Raw genomic sequence first — 27,597 nt, forward strand, 5'->3', positions numbered from 1 at the left:
ATACACAATTAAACAGATTGCATAAAGTCTTTAAGTTTTATTTATAAAGATCTCATTGTCATACACAGTTAGGAAGTACTGACAAAATGTAATAAAAATGTTAATAATAAATATATGTTTTATTGGCCATATTGATTGTATGACCATGGAAATGATGACGGTGAGTTAGATCAGCCTTTGGTTCCAGGACATAACAGCAGAGTGATACCTCTTCAATTTTCTCTCGTCTTCATGGCGCATGCGCCCTGCGACTTGAGCTGTCTGAGGTTGAGTCTCGCTTTTAACCGGCAAATGTATTTATTCATTTTATTTTATTCATTTATTTAATTTTACTCAACAGCTTCAGTAATGTCGTTGTACTTTTATTTTGAAAGGGCAGAGGTTTACGGACAGATTTGGAAACTTTCAGAATTTTCCACGTTTTTCCACTTAAATAAGAAAATATCTGGCAGCAATTGAAAGAAAAAGGAATCAGTTTTTTGTGATTTTGACCAAACGTCCTATTAATTAATGCAAAAAGTCTTTAATAATAAACCCCTTTCTTGTTTTATTACTGTACATTTGCTTGGATTTTATGTTCTTAACTTTGCAAGTGAAGAGAGATGAAATGCACATATACTGTAGATTATGCATCAAACAGGCTGATCAAGACGCAGCAGGTTCATACTGTCCTACATCTGCATGAAAAAAAATAAAACCAGCATAAACACTTTAAATCCAAAGTATATATGCTGCAAATGTATTCATGTTTTTATTATCAGCTTTTATTATTCAGCTTTTTTGTTTTGTATCAAAATAAACTTGTAGATTACTTGTGGAAAATAAAATCCAGAAACAATGGATTTTTACAAGCATTATTGATGTAAACAGAAACAATGATAAATTAGATTTTCATGTTATTTAGAGTTGTCAGAGGGTCAATCAGTTTGGGAGTGAGAGCAGCTTCTGATTTTACTTCGAACATCAGTGCTGTGGCGTCTGTTTACATCTGGACCCTTTAGATTCACCATCAGACTTTTTGAATGACATTGACTTTCATACTGTAGCTGTAATGAACACAGCAGCCTCTCGAGGGCGCTAGCAGCACTGCAAATGGATCAGATTTCTGTTGATCAACAAACGGTCGACTCCACACAAACACCCGACAGCTCGTGTTGTTTCCGTCCATCCATTTTATTTCAGCCCATCACAGACAGCACAGTGTCACACAGGTTGTGCAGTCTGCTCTGCAGCTCGCTGCTCTCAGATCGCAGCAGCGCAGCAACAGCCACAGCTGCTGCATACGGACAGAACCTTTCACCGACCAGCGTGTTCACCAGCTCACCGCTCAGCCGCAGAGGAAGCCAGTCTGCAGGAACGTCCAGCTCACAGCTCTCGATCAGCCCGTTCTTTACCTCCATATGCAGCTGAGCTGAGCTGCGAGCAGACGATCGCCCGTCCGTCAGGTCCAGGAGGGTCTGGACACTGAATTTAGGCGTCTTACCGAATGTCCAGTCCCAGCTGTGCAGCTCTGTTGCCATCCTGCTGAGGCCAGGAAACGTACACTCGTCAGTGGGGTTAACGAGCGTCAACGCAGAGCTGAAGCCGAACTCTGAGGGTCAGAGTGGAAAGAAAAGTAGAATAGAGTATAAACAGACAGTTGAGGCCAGGACACAGAACAGTAGAACAGTAGTAAAACTGAGTACCTGCATTGTACTGGTGCACCAGTCCGTCGAAAAGCTCCTCCCACCGCAGCGTGGGGGCGTGGTCCAGCAGGTTGGCGACAGGTGAGGGGACGCTGGGTGTGGCATTGCTATGGATACCAGGGCAGGAAGGGCTGAGGACGGCTGAGAGGGCGGAGCGGTCAGCAGAGTGAAGCAGGGTACAGTGATGGTAGGACGACTTCCTGCTCAGTCTGGACGCAGTGCCTGTAAACAACAACAACAACAACAACAACATGAACAACAGCAGAGTTGTTGGTATAAATCTCACCTTCTGTGTCTCTGACTGACTCTGGACTGATTTAAAATATGTCAGATTTTGTTTATTTGTTTATTTATTTATTTAATTTTACTTCACAGCTTCAATTAGGTCCTTTCTTTTTTCTTGCACATAAGTTTGTCTAAACTACTAACTGTATTCACTTCAAACAATATCATAACACTCCTAGATATTTTGTTAAAAGTAATAAAGTAAGACAGGATGTTACTATCAGGATTTTACCCTGGACATTTCTATTAAAACAATGGGAAGATTTTGACCAATTAGAGCTCACACTACCAATTATTTTAATTATTTGTATGCACATAATTTTTCTCAGTTAAATCTTTTCTTGCCCTCTCATCTCATCTCTTTATTTTGTTACTTCATGTTTATAATGCATATCTCTCGGGGGCTTGTATTTGACTACAGCAGCCTCGTCTCATTGGACGGTACCACCCCTCCCCTACCTGAGATCTTGTAGTGTCCATTGAGTAAAATGTCAAATCTGTCTGTGGCCTGAACGTCCAGTCCTGGTCGAACCCGCCTCAGAGCGTCAGTGACGACCTTCAGGTTCCTCTGCCGGTCGTACGCCTTCTTGGAGGTGAAGAAGGTCAGGTTGAGGTTTCCAAGGTCGTGGAAGACCGTCCCGCCGCCGCTTCGCCTGCGAGCCAGAGAGATCCCCGCCTTCCTCATGGCCGACAGGTTGCACTCAGTCCAGGGGTTCTGGTGGCGTCCAATGACCACAGCCGGCCGGTTCCTCCACAGCAGCATGATGCTGTGCTGCTGCAGGTCCACATTGGCGTCAATCCAGTCCTCCAGAGCCAGGTTCTGGTACACATCAGTGGACTGGGATTGTAGGATCAGCCCTGCACTGCTGCTGTCAGAGTCCATGAACAAGCTGGAAATGGTCCTGGATGACTGGTTTCCAGTTTGACACCTGCAAACACCCGACCAGCCTCTTAAAAGAGACAACGTCCTTCTGGTGTGCATCATGATGTTCAAAGATGAAACAGCTTCAGGTAAACCATCTTCAAAAATTTCTTCACTTCCTCATGTTGGAAGTATCTAGAAGGAGAAAATAGAAAATTCAGTCCCGTGTCAGCCCTGATCCTCCATATCATTCACATCTAATAACAATAACATGAAGACTGGATATTAAAAACACCATAAACATGACTCTATAACCTTTAACAGTTGATTAAAAATACCTTACATATTTATGATATTATATGTATCATAATGATATTAATGATATTATTGTGATATCTATAGAAAATTTGAAAATAAATTATAATAATGTTGTCTTTGATTTTGTTTATTGTGTGTTTTCTCTTTTTTGGCAAATTCATTACACTCAAATACAAATTTAGGGAGGTTAGAACTGTAGAAAAAGGTTAGGAACTGTAGAAAAACAAAGAAAAAGAACAATTACACTTAATGGACCGTGAAAAGGCAACAGATGAACTGATAAACAAAAGATCCACTAGACCAAACATCTGCCATCACCGTATTATCGTATGTGTATTATTAACACCATATCAATATTTCATTTTTTTTTTTAAATATCATGGTTACTATCAATACCAGTTTATCGCGACAACCCCTTTCTCCATTAATATTTTAATTATTATTATTTTTGAATTTTTCATTTTTTTCATCAAACATCGATATTATTTTTTTTTAAAGCCATAATACTCAAATATTTAGTTAACAATGAAATATGACAAAGCAAATGCTGTCACTGAGAGGATTATTTTATTTTTACCATAAACTACGGAATTTACAGCGCGTGACGTCCTTCTTTAAAAGTCCTACAGTTAGTTGACTTTACCGACTGTTTCCTAGCTTTAGCTTTAGCCTTAGCCTTAGCTTCGCCGTGATTCCGCTGTTCACTCACTGAAAAAACAAACTCAAACTTTAATTCATCTCATTCAAACGCACAGCCGTTAACAAACCGTTTGACAGATAACGCTGAAATAAAATCCGCGGACTGTCGGTCTTGTTCTGACCTGAACCGTCGAGTGAACGGACCGGCGACGAAGAGACGAACGACAAACATCTTCCGCTCCTCGCCTTCAAAATAAAAGCAACGACGTCGTTACAAACCACGGTGGGGCGAACGACGGTTCTACATCTGATGCTTCACCTGCACATTGGGCAATGTTGTATTTTTAGGAGAAACAAATATTACAAAAAGCGGATTAAATATAATATATTAGAAATAAAATGTACAATGTAAAATACAGATGATTTATGTTTTTCCGGTTTGTTCGTGTGTAACTTGACTATTGGCTTCAACCTCGGTCCTATACCGTTAAGGCGTCGTGCCGTTCTGACCTACCAGACAAGGGTTCCGACACCACGCAACCAAAACATCTAAAATTAATTTACGATTGAGCAGCAATAAGTTAATTATTAACTGAATTTGTTTGGGTAGAAAACTTTCAGTTTGTTTTTTACTATCATAAAATTATAAAAACATGTGTATCAAAACTCTAAATAAATGTGACTGGTCTTTAATGAACATTAAAGGAGCACTTTAGTCAAGCTTCATTAATCTCTAATTTTACAGATCTCAATATTGATTCCTAATTGTAATTTCTGAATTTATAAATTTTCAGTCTATGAACGTTTTTTAAAAATAGTTTTATGGAATTTTTATTTGATTATGTGACTATAAAAACACTGATTTTGACAAAACTGTTATAACTCTGACTAAAAACACTGACCACACTGGTATGATCAACATTATAATGGAATACTACAATAAAACTTCATTTATTTACTTTGTTGTTTGTTTTATTTATTTACTAATTTTTAGATTTTAATTGTGTTACACCTTCAACTTGTCTGTTTGAGCCGTGGTTTGAGCTCTTCTCTCTCTTCGGCCTCTTAACTCGTCATCATGAGGAAGAAGTAGAGACGACCAGAGAGAGGAAGAACATGTGACCACATCCTGACAAAACACACGCAGACACACATCAACACCCACCCACACACACACACACACACACACACACACACACACATACACACACACATACAGTCAGAGTCAGTGTCAGTGTCAGTGTCAGCGTCAGTCGCAGTCGGTGATGATTCAGGTGAGAAGTTATTTTATTTAGATTGAATTTCAAACTAAATGTTGATGTTAGATCACTGTTGTTACTCTGGTTGCTTTTATTATTTACTGTCTTTTAACTTTTATTTATCATATACAATACTATGGAGTCATAATCTTTATTTAATTTATTATTTATTATCCTTATTTAAACGATGATGATGTTACAGACATGTTAAAGAGGAAATAAATGTGACCACTGTTTTATATGAGATTTAAAACAGGAATTTTTTCGCCTTTAAAAATCTGCAAAAGCCGGGGCAGTTTTCACCTGCTAGTTAAGTATTTCTTAACGACAGAATAGAGCACAAACAAATACAGAGAACATTTAATCAATTTATGTTAATTTTCATGTGAAATCCAATTCTAAAACTTGAAGGTGTCACTTTAAGAGAAGTACAGCTTTAATTGTCTCTGGGCGTGAATTCTAAGAAGTGTCCCGTTATCACACATTCACACTTAGTCATACAGACACATACAGCTGCTGTGTGGTCTACATGTAGTAAGTCATAAGCTGGAGACCATCTTGTGATGGACTCACAGCAGCCGCCACCGCCATCAACATGCTGACGCTCATACCCACGACTATGTCATTACATGAGTACTCAGTAGTCACGGGTCAGACCACATCCATCTGTGAACTTTACCTTCATTTTGATCTAAACTACACACCTGAAGATGTTTGTGAATGTATCTTGCCGGTTGTGACGCTATCACGGTGACAAGAGACATATAAACACCTGCCAAAGTGCTCAAAACCACCTCTGTGGTAGTTGCCGCTACACAAGGTGAAAATAACATCCACCAGCTGGTAAACTTTAGTATGTTCATTTCAAAGAAAAAAGAGAGTAAAACTCAAACAGACCCTGGAAACTGAGGAAAGATTTTCTAGGTTGAAAATCTCCTGTCCGTTAGACTAAGAGAATTTGGACCATTTACAGACTGGACTGACTGAAGTCCTGTTGGAGAAGTCACATTCAGCTCTGTACTGTAATACTGAAGCTACAGAACAATGTGTGTAATTAATTTAGTCACACATTTATTTACACACTTATATCACCACCTACATCTTTACGCTTGATTTATAAGGACGTCCATTCTGGCCAAGAAAGAAAAAATTTGTAAAAGTCAAATGTTAGGAATGACTCAAATAAAAGTAAAAAAAATATATAATATTTTAAGTTAAACTTTCTCAAAATCAAAACTTGTTTTAAAATGTCTAAAAGTTTGTGGTGTCTCTGTGTGCTGTCCTGCAGATCATCAGATTCACATGAAGACACCATCCAGATAACAAACAACCTGCTGCACACACACACACGCACACACACACACACACAATCATGCACATGATCACACTCACACTCGGTGTTTACAGGTGTGTTTGTGCGTGACAACATGTCTGACTTGTGGGCATTTTCCTCGTCCTCTCCTCCTTCCGTCATCCATCACTCCATTCTGTCCCAGTCACCTCCTTTCATCTCCTCACCTCCTCCCCTCTCCTCCCCCTCATCGTTCAGGAACCATGGAAACCCTCCTCATGCAAAGGTTCTTACTTACTTACTTATTTACTTAGTCATACACAGACCTGATCTTTCTAAAGAGACGCTTATTTACTTGTTTACTTTTTTTACACTTCCTCATCCTCAGGTAACCTCCCCTCATCACCTGCCCCATCCTCAGGTAACCTCCCCTCATCACCTCCCTCAGCCCCAGGTAACCTCCCCTCATCACCTGCCCCATCCTCAGGTAACCTCCCCTCATCACCTCCCTCAGCCCCAGGTAACCTCCCCTCATCACCTGCCCCATCCTCAGGTAACCTCCCCTCATCACCTCCCTCAGCCCCAGGTAACCTCCCCTCACCTTGTACCCCAGCATCATGTAACCTCCCCTCACCTCAGTTATCCCCAGGTAACCTCACCTCACCACCTCCCCCATTCCCAAGTTACCTCCCCTCACTTTGTACCCCAGTCCCAGGCAACCCCCTCTTACCCCCTTCATCAGGCCCATGTAACCACGTCTCACCACATCCCTTATTCCCAGGTAACCTCCCCTCACTTTGTATCCCAGCCCCAGATAACCTCCCCTCACATCCACCCCCCACCGCAGCACCACCTCTCCTGCCAAAACCTCGACCCAGGTTTAGAAAATCCAAACTGGAACAAATCTGAGCACGCCTCCGAAGTTCTCAACAGCTTCAGTTACTCCTGCCAGGTAAGATGTCTTATATCCTGCTCCATCAAAAACCAGAACTGCCACTGATTCTGATCACGGCATTATAATCCTTCTATCTCTGATCTGAAACAGAACCAGGCCACAGCACACCTAGATCTCCAGAACCAGAACCAGTTCTGCACTGGTGTGACTCACCACGGGCATGAATTGGGACACACACACAGACTGCCTTATAATACTCACCCACACCTTGCCAGTGGCGTGTATGGACAGGGTGACACACCTGGTCCAGGTCAGGACACCTGGGGGCCTCTGGAGCCCACTCTGTCCCAGATGCAGTGCTCTCCACTGGGGTCTTTGTCTGGAGGAACGGCCCTGGGAAGGTGGAGCTCCATGGATTTCAGCTCATCATCTACTGAAGACTTCTCCAACACCCAGTTTTTCCCTGATAGTTACCATGACAGTATTGCCCCACAGTCCTTTTGTAGTCCCACTACCCCTGGTCCAAGTCCTCATTACCCACACACCCCAACCATCTCCAGCCCTGGTCCTCAAATGCATCCCAGGAACAAGATGTTGGGTTTTCACACACAAACATCCGCACAGCTGAACAGCTGCTGTCTCCAAGAGTCGGACAGCTTCCCTCTGAGCTCTGAACCCAGTCAGCACCACCCACATCAGTCAAGCCGACGCCTCCTACCGAGCCAAACTGAGCCGATCCAGGACCAGACGGGTGTCTTCAACACCACCGGTGACCTAGAGACCGGTTTCCCTCCACAGGGAGGAGGCCAGAACGTCAGCAGCGCTGCCCAGTCCCCGAGCCTCCCTGCTGGGCCGATCTGGAGAGAGGAGTGTGGAGGAGGAGGAAGAGGAGATGGTCAACCAGACTGGACCTGGGTGTGTTTGATATACAAAAAATATTCAACTAATATGTTAGCAGTTTTAATCCTAATTATAATCATGTTCATTTGAAAATAAGTGAGGAAATAAGTGTGTGGATAAGTAAGTAAATAAATCAGCAAGTAAATAAGTATGTAAATAAAATAAAATAATAATAATAAAATGTAAAAGTATGGAAGTGATTATATTCTTCCACCAGTATTGGCCTCAAATTTATTTAAATCTTCTCTGTTCATTTCCAGATGAAAAGGCCACAACCTGAAAACATGAAGGTTGTAGACTGCAGGTAACCTGGATGAAGTGATGATGATGATGATGATGATGATGATGTGTGGTGGTTTTGGACATTCACCTCTCAGCATTTTATATTCTTACCAGTTTTAGCTTTACTTTGGCCTGTCCTCTGTGTGTGTGTGTGTGTGTGTGTGTGTGTGTGTGTGTGTGTGTGTGTGTGTGTGTGTGTTGCAGGCTGCTGTGTACAGTGTGCAAGCGAGACTTTAGGAGTCTGCCAGCGTTGAACGGTCACATGCGCTCCCACAGCGGCTTCAGATCAGCTACATGGGGGAAAAAGGTTTGCAATGGAACAGAAAACATGTATTCGTGGATTTAGCACTGACTTACATTTATTCCCGGAGACTAAACAGAGAAACAACATGTCAACAAACTAAGTCTCAACCCTCAAATCTTATGGTTTACCTTGACGGGACCAGCTAGTCCACAGGTGAAAGATGAGTCCCCAGACTGACGGCATATTACTTCTATTCCCTTTCTCCAGGGCGAGGACTCCTCTCCACCTGCCCAACCCTCAGTCTCCATGGTGATGCCGGTGTCCGTGCCCATCCAGTCCAGAGGCGCGTCTAAGGCGTGTAGGAGTGCACAGAGGAAATGCAATCCCCTCTCTCCGGCCACCGGAGGCGCTGTGCTCTACCGCAGCCTGATGCACCTGGACGCAGCGGCTGCTGGTGGCAGAGAAGCAGTTATCGGTGGTGATGGAGTGGTTGATGGTGGCAGAGGTCACTACACCCCTCCGCCCATGCTGTGTCCCCTCAGGGCGGGGGCGGGGCTGTACTGCTCCCTCACCACCAGGAGGCAGCAGAGAGTGCAAACTGTACAGCTTCACGACACACACAGTGAGTGGAAACATCATTTACACATTCAGAGGTTCAGTCAGCGACACCTAGAGGCTGCACGGTTCATTACAAACACAAATGTCTGATGATTCTCAGCCTGACCAGTGATGGAGCTAAATTTATTCACTTCATCCAGAAGGTGGCGCTAGATAAGATCGTATACGTCAGTCAGTCGTTAACAAAAATGATCAGTACACACACGACAAATGTCACTGAGGACATTTGGAGACAGAGAAAATCTTATTTGCACAGATTTGGTGTTAACTTGTGTGTAAGAACCAATTAATAACTGATCAGATATATCAATGTTTTCTTGTTTTCAAAGTCTTTGTACGAGAGAACATTTCTTTTTCTTTCAGTTTTTATAAACAAGTTTGTGAGAAATAACTTTAGTGATTAAGGCCCAGTGTCTCAGTTACACCGTTTGTCCACTAGAGAGCGCTGACAAGTTTATTTTTACATTATACAATACAGCTATTACATAACCACAGCTAAGAGATCAGAAATGTTTGTTTAGGTTACGTATTTAAATTAAAAACATAATTGTCATCTGATAAATCGATTTCTTTAATTCAGTAATTTACATCTAAAATTATCAATAATTATTCCAATTAAACATTTTAGCCTTCATACTTAATGTTTTACATTTACTGTAAAAACAAAAACACACGGAGAGAAAACAGAGTAATACGAGACTTTAGTTACTTCTGCTGATTGGATAACAGCTCTGATGCCACGTTAAAGTTTTATATCTGTGATTGGCAGATGGACTCAGTGACCTTGTTGCCATGGATACACTAACAACAGGAGTCAATAAGCCGTACGTGAAATATACCTCTTAACAAATCCTACAAATTTTTGCAGTTACGTCACAATGTGATCACCTGATAACCTTGAGCTGTCAATCACAGGCGGATCAATGTAGGGCGGGACTTTCAGGCTGAAATCCCGTCCCTACACAACCATAAACATGCCCACTCCGACTCCCAGGATGCACTGCTGGTGTGGACGCCATGGGACGAGCTGGAGAAACCTGTGAATCAACAGAGAGGTAGACGCACACACAGAAGTCCTGTTCGTTATCGTTACAATAATCATGATTACCGCTCAGTTATTATTTGATTGACACATTGTTTTTCCAGTCGAGGCTCTGTTGATGATGGTTCGATCCAGTGTGGTGCCAGGGGGCGGGGCCAGCCCAGAGCACGCCCTCCACGTCCTATCAGAGTGCAGAGGAGACTTCCTGGTAAAATCTCATTGGCTGATTGGTTCTTTGCTCTGAACTGTGACCTGTGGACAGATTTCTGATCATTTAGAACATAATCTCAGACTTTAGTTTTCCAAATCAAACACGACACTGACGTCAGTTTTTGTTTTCTCAGCTGACGTTGGAGAAGCTACTCTCCTCTCCTGAAGCCTCCAACAACAACCACACAGGTCGACATCCACGTATACGTTCGATTAGAATGAGTGTTTCATGATACACAGATTGAAGTTCTTTACAAATGTCCATTGTGTTACACGTCTGTTGTAGGAGTGTGTTGGAGTGCAGCAGAGATGAAGTTGTTGGTTAAATCCCTGCAGCTCCATCACAAAGACTTCAGCAGCGTCCAGAGAGCCGTGAGTTTTATTTTCTGTTAAAACATCAGCTCTGGTACATTGAGCCTGATGTGTGATCTGTTACGATGTGTGTGTGTGTTCAGGTTCAGACTAAGTCCCTCTCTCAGTGTGTGGAGTTTTATTATCTGTGGAAGAAGAAGCTGAGTCTGAGTGTGAGGACCCCGGCCGGGCTGACCGTCACTCTGCCCAACACAAATGTAAGAAGTACTTTCAGACTCTTTACACGACTCCTGTCCACCATCAGTCCAGATCTGAGCCAGACTCAGAGCTGTTCAAATCTTCATTCTATATCTGCTATTGACTCATTCAATTATGTTTTGAGAGTTTGTTTAGGAGAGAAAATAACCATTATGTGGTCAGTTTACCAAAACAATGCCCGCCAAAATTCAGAGCACTGTTTCCTCTTGGTCTAAAGAGTTACGACTCCTGAGTTCAAACCTGAGTTGATTTCGTAAAGGAAAACTACAACATGTATTCACTGACGCCCCCGCCGAGAACAAGACTAAAACTAAATAAAAAGTTAAATCTGAAAATGAGAACGATGACGAAATGTATCACAGTTTTCTTCAACAATTAAAAACTAAATGATAATGTGAAAGACGGAAGAAGTTTTTGATCTCTATAGGAAAAAAATTAATACTCATTTAAACATCATTAATAACAATATAGTAAAACAAAAATAATAACACAAATACTGTAGATTAATCAACACTTAGAGCTGCTCATAACTTCATTATAATGTTTGTATATTGTAAAGTGTAACGTGTTAGTCAGAGTCAAACATAGTAAAGAGTCAGTAAAGTGTCGGTCTGTTTTCCAATAGAGTCGTTGGTTCACTGTTTCAGGTCAGTAACTTGAGTCAGTGTGAACACAAATGAAACTAAAGGCTGAATGAATAAAAACCACTGAAACCAAATTCCTGTTATCTCTTCACACACATACACACACACACGCACACACACTGATACACAAAATACACACACCGAAACAGACACAGAACACACACTTCCTGTCAGAGGCGTCACGTTTCTGAACAAACTGTGACTTGACATTTCAGCAGATAGCTGATGTATGTGTGTGTGTATGTGTGTGTGTGTGTGTGTGTGTGTGTGTGGTCAGACCTCAATGAGTTAACTTAAATTTTCCATCAGTGTAGTTCAGACTTATTTGGTCGACTTCGTGGTGCTTTATCGGCTTCATTATGTGCGTCATTTAGATTTCCATCAGTCTGATCCACTTTGACTTCCTGTCACTTGGTTTCAGTTTAGTTTTGATTCTGTCAGATTAGTAAAACTAAATAAAGCTCATTAGGAGCTCTCAGAGTCCGTGTTGCTCAGTACATTGGTCTTCTGTTTTTCAGCCACATTTACTCTCAGGTGGTCGAATGCATCAGCCCCTTTATATCTACAACTGAACGTACAACCTTGTGTTTTGAGAGTTACAGGTAACTCTTGGAAATTAAGTCTCAGGTCTCATTGTAACAAGTTACAAGTCTAGACCCAAGTCAAGACCATCAAGGCTCAAGATAAGTTCCAAGTCAGGTCCCAGGCCAAGACCATGAAGTCTCATGTCAGGTCCAAATTAAACACTAACATGTCCCAAGTCATGACTATTTAAGTCAGGCAGAACAAGTCCCATGTCAAATCCCAAATCAGGTCCCAAGTTAAGAGCTAAACCAAAACCACAAGGGCTGAATCAAGTCCAAGACCAACAAGCAGAGTTCAAGTCCCAAACCGAGTCCACCAAGTCCCAAGTTAAGACTAACAACTTCTAACTCAAAAGTCAAGCCACAAGCAAAAGACAAAGTCTCAAGTCACAGCAGTGGAGATAGAGCAGCAGATTAATACCACAGTATTGGTAAATACATATAAATATACAGTATACTGATAAACATCAGGAGGTTCTGTCAACATTTTCAGGTCAAGGGGAGTTTTTGTTCCATTGCTGAGTCACTGGTTGTTGAGCAACAATCTGATCACATTTATGATGTTGTGTTTCTGTCATTGTGGTGATAAAGACTCACTTATCTTCTTTCCTTTACATTTTTCACCTCTCTGTGTCTCCATCGTCAGAGGTCATCAAGATCTCATGATGCAACATGAACCCCCGACTGGACTGAAGCTACACACTACTTGCTGGCTCACACAAACAAACAAACACACACACACACACACACACACACACACACACAAACACACACACACACACACACACACACACACACACACAGGTTTTGTTGTGGTGGGTTCACTTCCAGGTTTAGAGTTTAAATCCTCCCACCAGTTCTGTCATAAAAAAGTAATAAAAAAAGTGTTTAATAAAATCACACATTATCTATTTATTCACAGTTTGCTTTCTTTATATCAGAAGCCATTTTGTTGCCATGTTGTTGCATTGTCAAAGAAACGTATTTGGAAGAACTGAATATTAAAAGAAAACTCCAAAAATCATTTCTGGCTCCTTTTTTTCATCTTGAACTTCCCTCCTCTATCTCTGGTTAAATGTCCAGTGTAATATTTGTTGTATTTTCTTTTGTTATTACATGATAAACACAAAATACAGAAATAAAAATCGGTGAATGGCATTAATGCAGGGAACAGTTCACGTCGATGTGTTTTCTCTCAGACTGTGAGACAGCAGCTCTGAGTTTAGTTTGTTCAGTTTTCAGCTTCAGGTATGTTGGGATATTGTTTTTCTTCCTTAATCCTTCCTGTCTTTTTTTCTTTGTCTTCTGCCTCTGGGTCTCAGAGCTGATCTTGACTTATTACTGCCTGGATAAAAAAAGACAAAGACAAGCCACCGTGAGACGCCTCCGGCTTTCTGTCTGACTGCAGCTCTTTACATTTATATCAGTCATTTTTCATGTCGACTTCAGGGGGATTGCTTATTTTATCTTTTCTATATGACTTTCACTACATGGCCAAAAGTATGTAGACACCCGAACGTGCAACCTATATGTGTTAGAGCGCTGTTGTCTACAGCATCATTGTACGATGCAGCATTAAGATTTCTCTTTGTTGGAAAGAAGCCAGGAAAAACAAACCCTAGAGTAAAAGTACTGAACCGTATGTGGACAGAAATGTCCTTGTTCTCTCGACCATAGAGCAAATGTGATCATATGCCTTCATCTGTTTTTACAAACTGAATCCTGTTTGTTATTTTAGCAGGATAGTGTAAAAACACGTTGACAGATTTAACTACAAGTTACAGTTTGGTGCAAATTCCCCCATGAACTACAGCTGTTACTTGAATTAAAATAATCTGCAACATGCATCAAATCAATAAGTGTATTTTGAAGATAATTCAAATGTAGATTTAAATTCTAAATGTTTTCTATAATTAATATAATTGATTGTGAGTACTGTGCAGCTTTGGAGAGCGTCTGGGGGCTTTGTCATGTTAACGCAATGGTGGACAAACACTGTTATGTAAATTATCATTATATGTGTTGTAACATTAGCGTTTCATTTCTCGAACTAAGAGGCCAAAACTTAAACAGGAAAAACAGCCCCGGAGTACAGCGCAGAGGGAAACTGTTAGCCACCAACACCTCTAGAGCTCACAGATTAACATGCTTTATCTCGTTTGTTTAATCTGCACACAAACAAAAATGTAACTGAAACGAGAAATGGGACTATTTATTGACAAACACCAGTGTATCCATCCAGTGTGTCCCCGGCTACAGGTTTCAGTTTTGGTCTCTGTACAAACAAAACCTTGAAAACACCAAACCTGACGAACCTCGCAGTGATGAAAGGACGTCAGGAAGAAAAAGTTCCAGCATGAAGCAACTGCTAAAACCTCAAACTGTGGATTGTAGGTTAGACACCAGCAGCCTGGCTCTATGGACTGCAGTGGTAGTCGGTCCAGACTAAGACATGTCAACAACTGCTGGATGGATTAAGGTGAAATGTTGTTTGTTCACAGATTCAAGAAACAAGATAAAATGCATCTCAAGCTTTAAAGGAGTTGGTTGGTGTATGTTTGAACTTCTGTGGACAGACCCAGGCTAACAGTTTCCCTCTGCTTCTAGCCTTTATGCTAAGCTAACCATGTCCTGGCCCCAGCTGTGTAGGCAACTGAAAATGACATGACCTTAAATTCTGACTTTCAGAAAGAAATGTGAATAAATGTTGAGCTTTTCCTTTAAAACACTCAAATACACATTAATTTTCCCCTGTTTTTCTGTATTTGTGGTTGTTTTCAGTTATTGACAGTTTTGAAAAATAGCTCCCAGCAATCCTACACTTTTTCTACATGACATGTTTTTCTAGTTTTTGATGTTGACTCAGTATCTCAATGTGAAGTTTCAGTGTTTATTCTGTAAAACAAACAGCAGAGGATCAAAAAACACCAGCTGCTGCATGAACTTCTGCTGTTTGGCAGAAGTTAAGTTGAGTAAAACTTTGGGGTAAAATCTTTAAAAACTTCAACCAGGCAACAGAACCCAAACAAATCTCCACATTCCTCCTCTAATCCTGCCTGTAGTGTGTTTTATGTCAAAGCTCACAGAGTTTCCTGTGTCTGAAATCAGCTTCAGGCAACTAATAAAGTTTGACTCCTCCTCGCTCCAAAGGTCCTCCTGCCCGTAAACAAGGAGAGAGTCAGAGAGGAAAAAGAAACCCACAGTGACAGACGAGGAGTAACGAGGGATGGGAGCTCAGGAGAAAGAGGAGGAAGCTGCTCCTCCGGCGGGGAAGAAACAGAAAACCTCCAAAGAAGTTTATTTCTCCGTCCTACCGGATAAATACGAACCTCTGATCGAGGAGGTGGAGGAGGAGAGAGAGGAGATGCCGGAGGAGAGGAGGAACAGGAAGGAGGAGAAGAAGAGGAAGAAGAAGAAGAAGTATAAGAAGTACAGGAAGGTAAGAACAGGTGTGGGTAAAGTCCTCGGCAGTGTCATCATTTTGTTCATTTTCTTTGTTTGGTGCTTCATGCAAAGTTAAACACTGTGACAACGTTACCTGATGATTAGATTTCACTTATTAACAAATTAATAAAACTAAATGTAAAAAACATATCAAAACAGTTTATCTAGATATTATAATAAAAATATAGTACACTACAGTACAATATAGTACAGTAATAAAATATTATACTATGCTATATTTACTTGTAATTTGAGTATATTTTAATTAGTACATAAGAGATAAGTAATGCTAATTAATCACCTTGTTATGACCAGAACTACTAATAACATTAATAATAAAATAAACAAATGTCAAAACCTGCATCAACACCTGAGTTTGGTTAAATCAAGTGCACCATGCACATTTCTATACAGTATGTAAATAATAGGATAAAAGAAGACACATAAATAGATATAAACATACGTGGACTCATGTGTACAAAGTAGGCAGCAGCAAAAATATAAAGTGCAAAGAAATAAAGTTGCGCTAAGTGTTAATGTTCACCCTGTTTCCCGATATTACAACAGTATTCATCCGGAGGTTTCAGTTAAAGTCACGTTTGAGTCGGTTCAATTACTCTAACATTAAACATTGACTCAACAGTGTGAGTTTGACCTTTGACCCAACACACTGGAGCAGAGATCACTTCAGCGTGATCATACCGATGATAAAGAGAGAACAGTTCTGCATAGTACAAGATGAGTTGTACTGCAGCAGATTTTTTAAACATGTTTGAGCTGCACAGAACATTAATGGACCATTAAATAACCCTTTAACCTGCAGTATGCCGAGGTGGTTAGCTTCAGTGCTAACCTTGTAGTCACAGCAACAGTTAGCCTAAATTAGCTTCTATGGCTGTCTTACGTATTTGGACTATAGCTCCTATAAAATGAAAAAAAGAAAAAAACCTCTTACTGTGATTTTCCTTCTCTTTGCTTTGCAGAACATCGGGAAGGCGGTGCGATTCAGCTGGCGGTGTATGATGGCGGGGTTACAGAGCATGGCGTCCACGTACTCCACGCCTCTCTCAGCGATGGCCACAGTGGTGACGGAGGTTAACCGAACAGCTAATAGCAAAGCATGATGGTCCTGTGCCTGGTCCGTGCTTGTGATGAGAAGAAAACATGAATTGGGTTTTATTATTTCACTGGTTAAATTGACACTTTTCATAGAAATTTAAAAAGTCTTAACTGTTGTTTATAAGGATGAAGGAATTTGTTTTTTTAATCAGTGATGAAAGAATATGTAGAATTTTGCAATTAATATAAATTTTAAAATGTAACTTTTAATTCTTTACTATTCAAATTTGACCACAAACACATATGACCCAAAAAGTCCTTCATTTATCCATTAGAAAATGTCTTTTTAGACTTTATACTGTTTACTGAGTATTTCTAAAACAGATGTGTTTACCTTGAGTTTGTATTATGTATTCATAATCTGACTTTTTGTGATGTATACTATCATTTTGTGTCTGAAATGCCATTTATATTATATGTTTTTAATAAACAAATACAACAACACATATTGTGTACTACTTAAAATCCTGTCTTCTTAATTATTTTTTACCTAACTGCTTCAGAGAAATGCTGAAAACTCTTATTCTGAAAATGTGGAAACGACAATATTAAAACACTTACTGGATTTTAGCAAATAAATATATCAAACTATAAACTGTAAACTATACATTTGTGGTGATTCAAATGTTGTTGTTCTCTAATCAAAGGGAAATCTAAAAGGTGAATCCAAAAGGTAATCTAATCATACTTCCTATTTTCCCTCTCTATCTCCTCCTTTGCCTTTCTTACTTCCTCCTTTCCTTCCCTAATCCCACTTTCCTTCACCACCTCATTCGTTACTGTTCTCCTTTTCCTCCATCCCCTTGTTTCTCCTCCTTTCCTTCACTACCTCCTTCTTGTCTTTCTCTTCTATCCTCTTCTTCTACTTGACCCTTAATTTCCTGACTTACCTCCTTGTTTGCTTATTTCCTTCTTTGCTTCCCTACTTCTTCTAGCCTTTACTTTCTCTCATTTACTACATCCTTTTAACCTACCTCCTTCTTTCTTCTCTTTCATTACAGACCCCTTGCTCTTATTCTTCCATACCTGCTCTCCCTTTATACCTCCTTCTTTCCTATTTTATCCTTCCTACTGTCCTAATTTTTTTCTTTCCTTCTCTTTATTTCACAATTTCCTTCCCTGCCTCCTTTTATACGATCCCTCCCTCCTTTCCTACATTTCCATACTCCCTCCATTATTTTTGTTCCTTTCCTTCCTCTCCTCCTCCCCTTTTCTACTTTCTCTTCGACTTGCCCCACCCCCTCTTTTTAAAAACGGTTATTTTTAACTTTATTGATAACGATGTAACGCATTACATGGCCACGTGGTGTCGCTGTGTCGCTGTACTTAAAATACTCCACTCCTTCCTCTCCTTATGAGGAGAAAAGGGCGGGGAGACAACTTGTAGATGAAAGTTCACAGTAAATTTGAACCCTCTGCGGTTGTCTGTCTGTCTCTATCTGGCAGGTCAACAAGTATCCCGGTGACAGCAGCAGCTGTTCAACCAGAGTAAGTGTCCACAGCTCAGAGAAACACAGAAACGGGATGGGGAGCTCCTGAAAAGTTCGTTTTTCGTCGTCTTAAAACACAAAACCTGAGGACGACAAACTTCAAACTTGTCCTAGAGCTGAGAGGGGTGATGTCTCCGCTGCAGTTCTCCGTCTACTGGCGTCTCTCTCTCGTCTTCGTCTTCACCTCTTTTCTCTTCTTCCTCGACATATTCACGGCCGCCATCACCGCCACCTGTCGCCATGACAACGGCACCGACTCGGACACTTCGCGTGGAATGTTGCCGTCGGCCGCGGAGAGCAACCAATCACAGCCCGGGGAAGGCTCGGAGGGCGAAGCCGATTGGAGCACCGAGAGCGGGAACCGAGACGTGAGTGGTGATTACTTCCAAGGGCTTTTATGATGTCCCTGTACGTAATATTAAAGTGCCATTTAACGTTTCGCACACTATGAATATCTTAAACATATTCTTAAACAGTCGAATCTATACATATATTTAGAGTCAAAAACAACATAACTCCACAGATGAACAGTGTTAATGTGCAACCTGGAGCTGTTAATGAAAGGCTTCTGTCAAAGATTAAAGGAAAAGATAAATATTTTTATGAAATCTTTGTTAGCCATCTTACCCAGAGTCAAAGAAGATATGAGTTTCATGTTTGTGCATCCAAATACCTAGCTCGGGCTAGCCTAGCTTAGCAGAAGGACTGGGAGCAGTGGAAACCGCTCGCCTAGCTAAAATTAAAAGAGAAAAAAATACACATTCAAACCACCTTGGACCTTACAAATGACATTTTTCACTTTTTTGACATTTCATAACACTGACTTGATTAACTGAGGAAATAATCATCAGATTGTTCTATATGGAAAATAATAACCAGATGCAACCCTGGTAAAGTAAACCCAGCAACGCCACTATGAGGACAGGATGTTTGAAATGCTGTGTTGCTAGTCTAATTTTTCCGTTTCTATAAGATACAACATGTAAATATGTGTATTATTTTTATTTGTTTACTTGGGCTGAATTACAAATTGGCCAAAGTGGGAAACTTTCTTCAGCCCAGAGAAGTCTCAAAAGCTTTGTCTGTCGATTGGTTTAGTGAATTAATTTAATTGTATTTGTTATGTATTTTACTGATTTGCACTATAAAGGTACAATTTCAATTAAAGTGGGCCATGTGTCAAAATCCTGTTTTAAGATTTTAATTGCTTTACTTGAGATTGTGCTCACATGCGTATGGTGCATGTATCCCAAGTGAAGATATTTTTCAAATTAACACAAATTAAATTACACACAGAAAACTGGGACAGGACAAAATTAAACTGTTTATCTGCACTCTGCAGACACTTGGAGGTCACTGGGAGTACACACTGCACAGAGGGTGGGTGGTGTGGTCTGTAGGGACCCTAGAACATGTTTTTGCCCCAGGGCACAGTGGACCGAACCATTTTTTTGGGGGGAGGGTGGGGGGGTGGGGGTGGTAAACAGTCTGTCTTCAATAATTAATTTTTGTGTGTGTGTGTGTGTGTGTGTGTGTGTGTGTGTGTGTGTGTGTGTGTGTGTGTGTGTCAGTCAGTGTGTGGTTGGACAGACTGGTTGTCCTATGGTCAGACTCTCTTCATGGTTGGTCTGCTGCTGGGATCTCTGATTGGAGGAGCAATCTCTGACCGGTATATAACACATACTGTAATACCCAACATGATAACCAACATCAGACAGTTGTCATTTATTGTGACAATAATAAACAAATACCTTGTCAATAAGCTTCTGTATTGTGTGCGCAGGTATGGGAAGCGTCCGGTGCTGCTGGTGTGTGTGTGCGTGCACGCTTTGTGTGGCCTCGTGCCCGCCGTGCTTCCTCAGCCGCTCCTCTTCCTCGCTGTTCGTTGCCTGACAGGCGTTTGCTGCTGCTGCATCAACATCTGCTCCTTCAGCCTAGGTAACAACAACACATACACAACACAAAAGACTGAAAACTAAATTTAAAATGAAAGATGCACTTGAAGGAAATTCTACTTCCATTCCATTTTTATTCCCTCATTTCTGAACTTTCCACTTGTTTTTCCTTCATTCCTTCAGAAGGAAGTGTGGTATTTACTGTAACTTCTTTGATTAAAGGCTGTTTTTTATGAAAGACCCAAACTGGCCTCAGTGAGTTGTGGTTGACCGGTTGTCTGATGAGTTTTATTGGACCACGGTGGGATACATTCACACACATGGCTGATAAAGAGCACGTGTCCCAGATAAGGTCATGCTGACCAGGCTGAGTGGTAATGAAGCAAGATGGCTTCCTGCAGCTCTCTGACGTCTGGCCACCGCTGAGATCTGGTTTGAGATTTGTGAGAGGACTGAAAGGCTCTCAGAGGCAGCAGGTTCATTAGACCTTACAACATTAAAGGAAAGGACAACATCCCGAACATTTATCTATTTTTAGAGTCTTACCAGCAGAGGAGCTAAAATTTAAAGTTTGCCTTGAGAGTGGAGCAAGAGGAGAGGAGACATTAAAATCTGAAGGCTTCTTCCTCTTAGGAGCAGGAATGTCAAAAGACGAGTGAAATCCCTTTATTCTACTTGTCTGACTCTGTATTGCAGTTTTCCAATATCATCGTGGATCCAAGTTCAGTCTCTTTCCATCGGCTGATTTATTCAGATCGTGGCAATACGAGTTGTAGTTGTTGAGATATTTTACTCCACCTAGTGGGAAAAATGTGTTGACTTTGTATTTCTTCAGAAAAGTCTGTATACACTTCACAGGATAAAGCAGGTCAGAGTTTTCCTCATTAGAGGTATTGAAAGCTTTAATGATGATTTCCCACTCACTGCAAAAACATATTTCCCAACACTGCTGATGTTACAGTTTGGTGTAGACACAGATAATTTGTCATTGGAGTGTTGGAGGATAAACAACAAGACATGTCAAAGAATTGTAGGGCAGCAACTAATGATTACTTTCACTATCGATTAATCTGCTGATTATTTTCTCCATTAATTGCTTTGTCTGTAAAATGTCAGAAAATAGTGAAAAATCTTCTTTCTTCTAACGGGGATGAATTCATAGGTCATTTATCTGACCAGCAGTGTGTTAACCAAAGATATTCAGTTGTAAAAATGTCTTAATTATCAAATTTAAAGAATCCGTATCAAAAATATTGAATGGATATGCTGATAAACAAATCTGATAAAGATATACTCTAACTCTCACATATTGATATCATTATTTGCCTGTTTTACCGCTCATGGTTTCTGTCCATGCAGATGGTGTTGGTTTCCATGAGTGGAGAGTTTGGGTGCATTGACTCTTTAAGGCTTCAGCAGTGGCTTCAACAATTAAAACGAACCTGTTTGTGTTTGCGTTGCAGCAGTGGAGTGGACTCAGCCGTCCGCTCGGCTCTGGCCGCCGGCCTTCCTGCCGTTCTGTTTCAGTCTGGGGACGATGGCTGGAGCTCCTCTGGCCTGGCTCAGCCCCACCTGGAGACACCTGCACCTGTCGCTGGCTCTGCCACAGCTGGTCTGTCTGCCGCTGTTCCTGTAGGTGCACACGTCTGTCCACCTTTCTGGCTTATGTAGCATTTGGAAAGCGTTAGAACTGGTTTACAGGAGTATTTCTGTCTGTTTGTCAAGTTCGATCCCAGAGTCTCCTCGCTGGTTGTTGTTAAGGAGGAGGATGGATGTTTTGGACCGTTACCGTAGCAACAGCCCTGCAGATAAACAGTGTCTGGACCTGGTATACACACAAACACTCAATTTCAGTTAAAATGTAACACATTATATTTGTCCTACTGTCATCAAATCCCATGAAAAGACACAAACCAACAGTGAATGTCTCCTGCTAACAGGTATTGTGTGTGGTTCAAAGTCTGATAGATCTGACTCCATTGATCTCCATTCTTGTCCGTGGACCTACATCTCACTGTCCACATCCTCCAGATGTTCATAAAACCAGCCTCGAAAAATTCAAGAATTAAAGAACTTGTGTCTGAGCAAGACACAAGCAGAGAAAACATAAAATGGCAAAAATATATTAATATCTTATTAAATAGATGTAGTACTTAGGATTTACACCAAGGTCTCCTACAGCACTGAAGCTTTGGTGATGTCCCTCTCTGTCTCTTTGGATAAAGTGTCTGTAAATGAGTAAATGTAAAGGTATCTGCTCAGTGATCTGTGGAATTATCTGACTACTGATGTGTGTGTCAGTAAGTTCGCTGTGTTTGTGTGTGTGCAGCTGTTGGACTCCACCTGGTCTGACCTGCAGAAATCCACCGATGTTCAGAAGGAAGAACCGCCTGGAGGCCACGCCCCCAGTGACATCATTCACTTGAGACATCCGACCGTCCTGCTGCGACTGTTTATCATGAGCTACCTGAGGTAACACACAGGTTTGTGTGTGAAGAAACAAAATAAATTGAATATAAGTAATAACACAAATGTTTCTTTACATTTTATAACAGTATTAGAGCAAAAAACATCATCAAAAACTATTTTATTATTAACTATTTTTAACTATCTTAAAGTTGTAATAATTGGAGAATATAATAGTTACTGAATATAAATTAAAACCAGAGCATGATTATATAAAACCTGTTGAACCAAAGAGAAAAGTTTGTGTTTGGACACTTACTTACAACGGTCAGAGGTCAAAGGTGACAGTCTTACACAGCAAACATACACATATACATTAGAGTCTTATATCACATCATCAGGGGACCTTTGATCCTCCTTTAAGTTGTGTTGTAACTTAACTGATGAAAGCAACAAGAAGAAGATGGACTGATAGGTGGATGAGTGCAGACTGATGTAGTGGATGAATGATTCTCCCTCATATCACATATTGATTAGTTGGACTCTCCCTCAGCCCTCACAGGTCGAAGACATTGTCACAGCACATTGATAAAAAGTACAGCAAAGAGAAACTGTGGTGGTTTCTTCAGAGTTACAGGTGGTGGTGAATGTGTACGTGTGAAGTTACACATTATTAACAAACACTAAACCTCTTACAGCTACAGTATGTTCTGTCAGTCTGGTGCTCTTGCATGTTTTAGCACACTGCTCACAATTTATTGATCATCCTCTCTAGACATATTATCTTTGACATATTATAAATTAGTAGGTGCATATCGTGCAGCCCTGTACATTTTACAGTCATCTCCAGGAACCTTCATAAGAATTTACAGCTAAATTTTCCTCATTTCTAGGAAACTTATAAGAAACTATGAGATCTATAAAATAAAGTTGTGGTGAAGATAAAAAAGGTGCAGGAGAGGACAAGATTACACCCGATGGTAGAAGAGTAGATATACGTGATGAGCTGTATTCACCTGTGTTTGTCCTGCAGCACAGCATCAGCGTTAACATACTTTGGCATCTGTATGAACATCGGCTCGTTCGGCGTCGGCGTCTACTCCGCACAGTTCTTCTCCGGCCTATCAGAAGCTCCCTGCCTGCTCGTCCCACTGGTTCGTCTGGGGCGACGACCAATCAGCATGCTCGCTCTGTTCCTGAGCGGAGCTGCCTGCTTCTTGTCGTTACTGCTGTCCAGATACCACGGTGAGGAGAAATGGTTACGAGACGAACCAATCCAATAACCAAACCTAACTAACTAGCTAACCAAACTAACTAACCTCCCGATTTCTCAGGGAATGTGTCCAAATGTCTGGAAGTCGACTTTACTGTTTGTCTGCCATCTGACTCACACCTGATGCTAGTTGGCTTCAGTTGCTGCCAGTTATTTTATCGATCGATTAATCATTTGGTTTTTATTATGTCAGTGACTTAAAGTGTCTGTGCTTTTCAATATCAATGCCAATATAAGCTGAATACTTTATTATTAATCTATTAATTAAAAAATGATCAGTAGTTAATTGGCAATGAAAATAATCAATGGTTATTCATGTCTAACATGGTGTGTTTTTTTAATTAGTTCTTAAAAGTGAATTAGGACTGGACTGAACAGTCTCTAAGGAGTAAAAGAAGGCTCCTAAATAACATGTTATTGATTACTGATCGGGCATTGATAGGTAATACTGACTGTATGTGCAGGTGAGCCAGTGCTGGTGATGAGTCTGGCTCTACTGGGAAAACTCTGCATCCTGGCTGCCATCTTCATCTCTACACTGTACAGCATCGAGCTGTTCCCCACGGTGGTCAGGTAAACAACAACACACACGCCCCCACACACACATTTCAACGGGTTTACCATGTTCTGTGTAAAGTAGTCGTTATGATCCAGACAGCGGTGTGTGTCCCTGGTCAACCTGTGTTTCCGTCTCGGCTGTCTGGTCAACACTCTCGTTCCCCCCAATCCAAACGGAGCGATCTCATTTGCTGCCATGGTCGTGTACAGCAGTGGACCAATCGTAGGCTGTGGCCTATGCCTGTTGCTGCCGGAGACCAGCGGCGTGCCGCTTCCCGATTCGGTGGAGGACTGTGACAGGCAGCCTCGGCCCCGCCCACCCAGCATGGACGGCTTCTGGAGGACACGGTGAGAAACACACATATAGTCAATAAGTATAAACATTTCAGCAGAAAAAATCTCACATTTTTATCCAAATTATGTCTGAATGTCAGCCATATTGAAACTACGCATCGTGTTGAAGCATCGGATCGGTCTTTGTTAATATCTGAGTGAATGATGATCACAAGAAATCATTTAGAAAGAGTCAGACCATGAACCAACAGCTGCAAAGTTCCTCCAGCTGAGTCAAACTCACAGCATTTACTCTCACATTGTTTTTATTCTTTCTCTGTAATCTCTGTCTGTGACTCTGTAACAGAAATTTATTTAGTTTTTGACAAGGGGGGTGAATGGGTAGGAGGTGATTCAACAGGTTTTATTAATAGTACCCAACTATATTTGTGTAACATGTAGAGACAAGCTGAGGAAACCGTTCAAAGTGCTCATACTTTCACCCAGTATCTCATTAATGTCTGTAGACTATAAGAAATGTTCTAAGAAATGTTTATATCATCACATCACATGTAAATACAATGCATTATGGTTTTGTTTCTTACATTTTCTGCTGAATTTGTGTTAAAGACAAAAAGTAATGCATAGAAAAAAATTAGTCAAACCAAGCCTGGACTTCTGGGTTGAAACATCGAGACCATGGCTCGATTTAGTCTGAGTGTGAGCGTTCAGAATTCACTAAAACTTAGATTTAAGAACAAAACTATTTTCTTTTTCTTAAAGATGTTTTTATGATTTTTGCTCCACTGAAAAAGTATTTTTTTGATATTCTTTCTATTCTATTTTTCAATTCAGATGTATGTGAACTATTCTTAAAACTTCCAACCTTTTCAGCCATAACTTTGATAGTTTTGGGAAAAAATACTTTCAGAAAAGACAGTGTTTTCTTTGGGAGTTTCATAACTCAAAATGTTACTTTTGTTATTGATAGATTTGAGCCACAACGCTCTTCTCTTTCTTCAGTGTCTCCCAGAGATCAATAGTCTTTTCTCTGAGTTTGGGCTTTGAAAATCTGCTAACATATTGAGATAATTATACAAGAATCACAGCACGTGGAGTGACTGATCAAGCTGCTGCAGCTATTGTTGCCAGAGATTTTCAGTCACGTTGCAGCCTCACAATTAAAATTCATTATTTAACACCTTAAACCAGAAGGTCACATATTTATAGACCACCTAAAGATCAACTACATTTAAATCTTTGCCAGAAAGAAAATTATTACATCACATACACACATTAACAGCTGCAAAGTGAATCATTACATTGATTTATGTGTGTGTTTCCAGGAAGCTGGTGAGCAGCCAAACCAGGAAAACAGAGATCCTCCCTGCTGAGAAAGACGACACACACACACCGAACACACACACAGGACTGATATGCACACACACAGTCTGAGTCTTAGTTTGTTTTGACTGTAATGATCAAATAAAATTTTTGTTTGTATTTAGCTCTGGTTTAAATTAAAGACCAAAAATACTGAGGGAGCATCAAAGTGTTTGTGTGTATGTTTTTGTTGGAGAGAAGAAGGTGAAGCCACGTTTATACTTCACACAGCATAAACATGTTGCAGGATGAGATGTCAGATTTATTTTCCCCTTCAGATGATGCTGGAGGATTTTTAAGACTTGAAAGAAGTCACATGTTTTATTCTTATGTTGTATTTTTGTTATCACTTTGTTCTGTTTTCATCACTGTGGAAATAAACTGAGCTGAAATGCAGTTTTCGTCCTCTTCATCATTTATCAGAGCAGAGGTTAAGAGTCAGCGGTGAAAACAGTATGTATAATACTGTCCTAGTAGTTACAGGGTTAAAGGGGATGTTAATAATGAGCTTTAGAGGGGTTGGTGGGTGGATTTAGTTCGATTTGGACGGAGCCAGACTAGCTGGTTCCCTCTGTTTCCAGTCTTTAAGTACTGTGGGCGCTACTGAAGTAAAAGTATCATCAAACTGTACTTGATACATCAAAAGTAAAGGTATTCATTATGCAGGGGAATGGACCCCTTCAGTGGCACCTGACTGCACCACTTTTAACAATGCATTACTCTGCCATCTACTGGCAGAGAGCAGTAACTACAAAAGTAGTGGCATTGGGGTAAAAGAAAATGTCTGTAAACTCATGGATGGACCACTGAACGAGCCTGAAGAGACACCAAACGACCACAAAGAGATGCAGAAGGACATGGGACAGGGGATGACTAAAAGTGTTCTTTCATCTTTGTTCTACATTTGAACTGGTTTGTTCAAGACGATAAACATTATTTTAATTATTTACAAATTACAGGCATTAAATCACCAGAAACACAAACACACAAAAGCCGTGAATATCTTTTTTGATTTAATTCAATTATTTTCCTGTAGGATAAACAAGGAAATGGTTGAATCTAGTAATAGTAGGCTAACACATTTAAGTGGCTAACACACCTGTAAAGAGTTGAAACGAGATTAGAAAATGATTTTCTCATCAGTCTGAAGATAAATCTGATTAAAAGATGTTAAACCACTGATGCAGGACGTTTTACGCCGTTTTATGTGGTTAATGGACATTTAACAGATATATTTATCTTTACAACGTACCTGAAGACAGTTTTATTATGTTTAAACGATCTATTTGTACGTTTTGCTAATTTCTGCATAGCTAATGTTAGCATTAGCAGCCGTTTTCTCACCAGTCTAGAAGAAACGTTGCGAATTCAGCGTCAAACATCATTCCTTTACCCGCCAACAGCTGTCTCCAGAGGTGGAAAGTAATG

General features: G+C 40.6%; 4 protein-coding genes across 5 annotated transcripts; 3 read left to right on the forward strand and 1 right to left on the reverse strand.

The window, feature by feature from the left end:
• Positions 1-105: 105 nt before the first annotated feature.
• Positions 106-4,025, reverse strand: lipt1 (lipoyltransferase 1). 2 transcript variants are annotated; one of them, XM_022770036.1, is made up of 4 exons: positions 3,972-4,025; positions 2,430-3,027; positions 1,686-1,907; positions 106-1,591 (listed from the first exon to the last, which is right to left on the reverse strand). In XM_022770036.1, the coding sequence occupies exons 2-4, from the start codon at positions 2,953-2,955 to the stop codon at positions 1,179-1,181; spliced, it is 1,161 nt and encodes a 386-aa protein (XP_022625757.1). In that variant the 5' UTR covers positions 2,956-3,027; positions 3,972-4,025; the 3' UTR covers positions 106-1,178. The 2 variants fall into 2 exon arrangements, with proteins under 2 accessions (XP_022625757.1, XP_022625756.1); XM_022770035.1 differs by having other exon boundaries at positions 3,918-3,992.
• A 1,011-nt stretch (positions 4,026-5,036) lies between these two features.
• Positions 5,037-13,390, forward strand: LOC111240056 (transcriptional-regulating factor 1-like). Its single transcript, XM_022770037.1, has 14 exons — positions 5,037-5,063; positions 6,337-6,625; positions 6,761-7,291; positions 7,385-8,149; positions 8,395-8,438; positions 8,621-8,723; positions 8,928-9,282; positions 10,048-10,102; positions 10,194-10,333; positions 10,425-10,528; positions 10,665-10,719; positions 10,817-10,902; positions 10,986-11,099; positions 12,975-13,390. The coding sequence occupies exons 2-14, from the start codon at positions 6,476-6,478 to the stop codon at positions 13,002-13,004; spliced, it is 2,532 nt and encodes an 843-aa protein (XP_022625758.1). The 5' UTR covers positions 5,037-5,063; positions 6,337-6,475; the 3' UTR covers positions 13,005-13,390.
• Positions 13,391-14,723: 1,333 nt separating this feature from the next.
• LOC111240060 (uncharacterized protein C1orf115-like) lies at positions 14,724-17,335 on the forward strand. The gene is made up of 3 exons (XM_022770042.1): positions 14,724-14,807; positions 15,479-15,767; positions 16,756-17,335. Exons 2-3 carry the CDS (start codon positions 15,555-15,557, stop codon positions 16,894-16,896), a joined length of 354 nt encoding a protein of 117 aa, XP_022625763.1. The 5' UTR covers positions 14,724-14,807; positions 15,479-15,554; the 3' UTR covers positions 16,897-17,335.
• Positions 17,336-18,325: 990 nt separating this feature from the next.
• On the forward strand, positions 18,326-26,565 carry LOC111240057 (solute carrier family 22 member 13-like). The gene is made up of 10 exons (XM_022770039.1): positions 18,326-18,749; positions 19,953-20,050; positions 20,165-20,319; positions 21,740-21,908; positions 22,002-22,104; positions 22,606-22,748; positions 23,716-23,927; positions 24,420-24,528; positions 24,610-24,861; positions 26,133-26,565. Exons 1-10 carry the CDS (start codon positions 18,510-18,512, stop codon positions 26,239-26,241), a joined length of 1,590 nt encoding a protein of 529 aa, XP_022625760.1. The 5' UTR covers positions 18,326-18,509; the 3' UTR covers positions 26,242-26,565.
• The last annotated feature ends 1,032 nt before the right edge of the window (positions 26,566-27,597 follow it).

Source organism: Seriola dumerili, unplaced genomic scaffold (assembly GCF_002260705.1).
Source record: "Seriola dumerili isolate Sdu_G_001 unplaced genomic scaffold, Sdu_1.0 BDQW01009202.1, whole genome shotgun sequence".
NCBI lineage: Eukaryota > Metazoa > Chordata > Actinopteri > Carangiformes > Carangidae > Seriola > Seriola dumerili.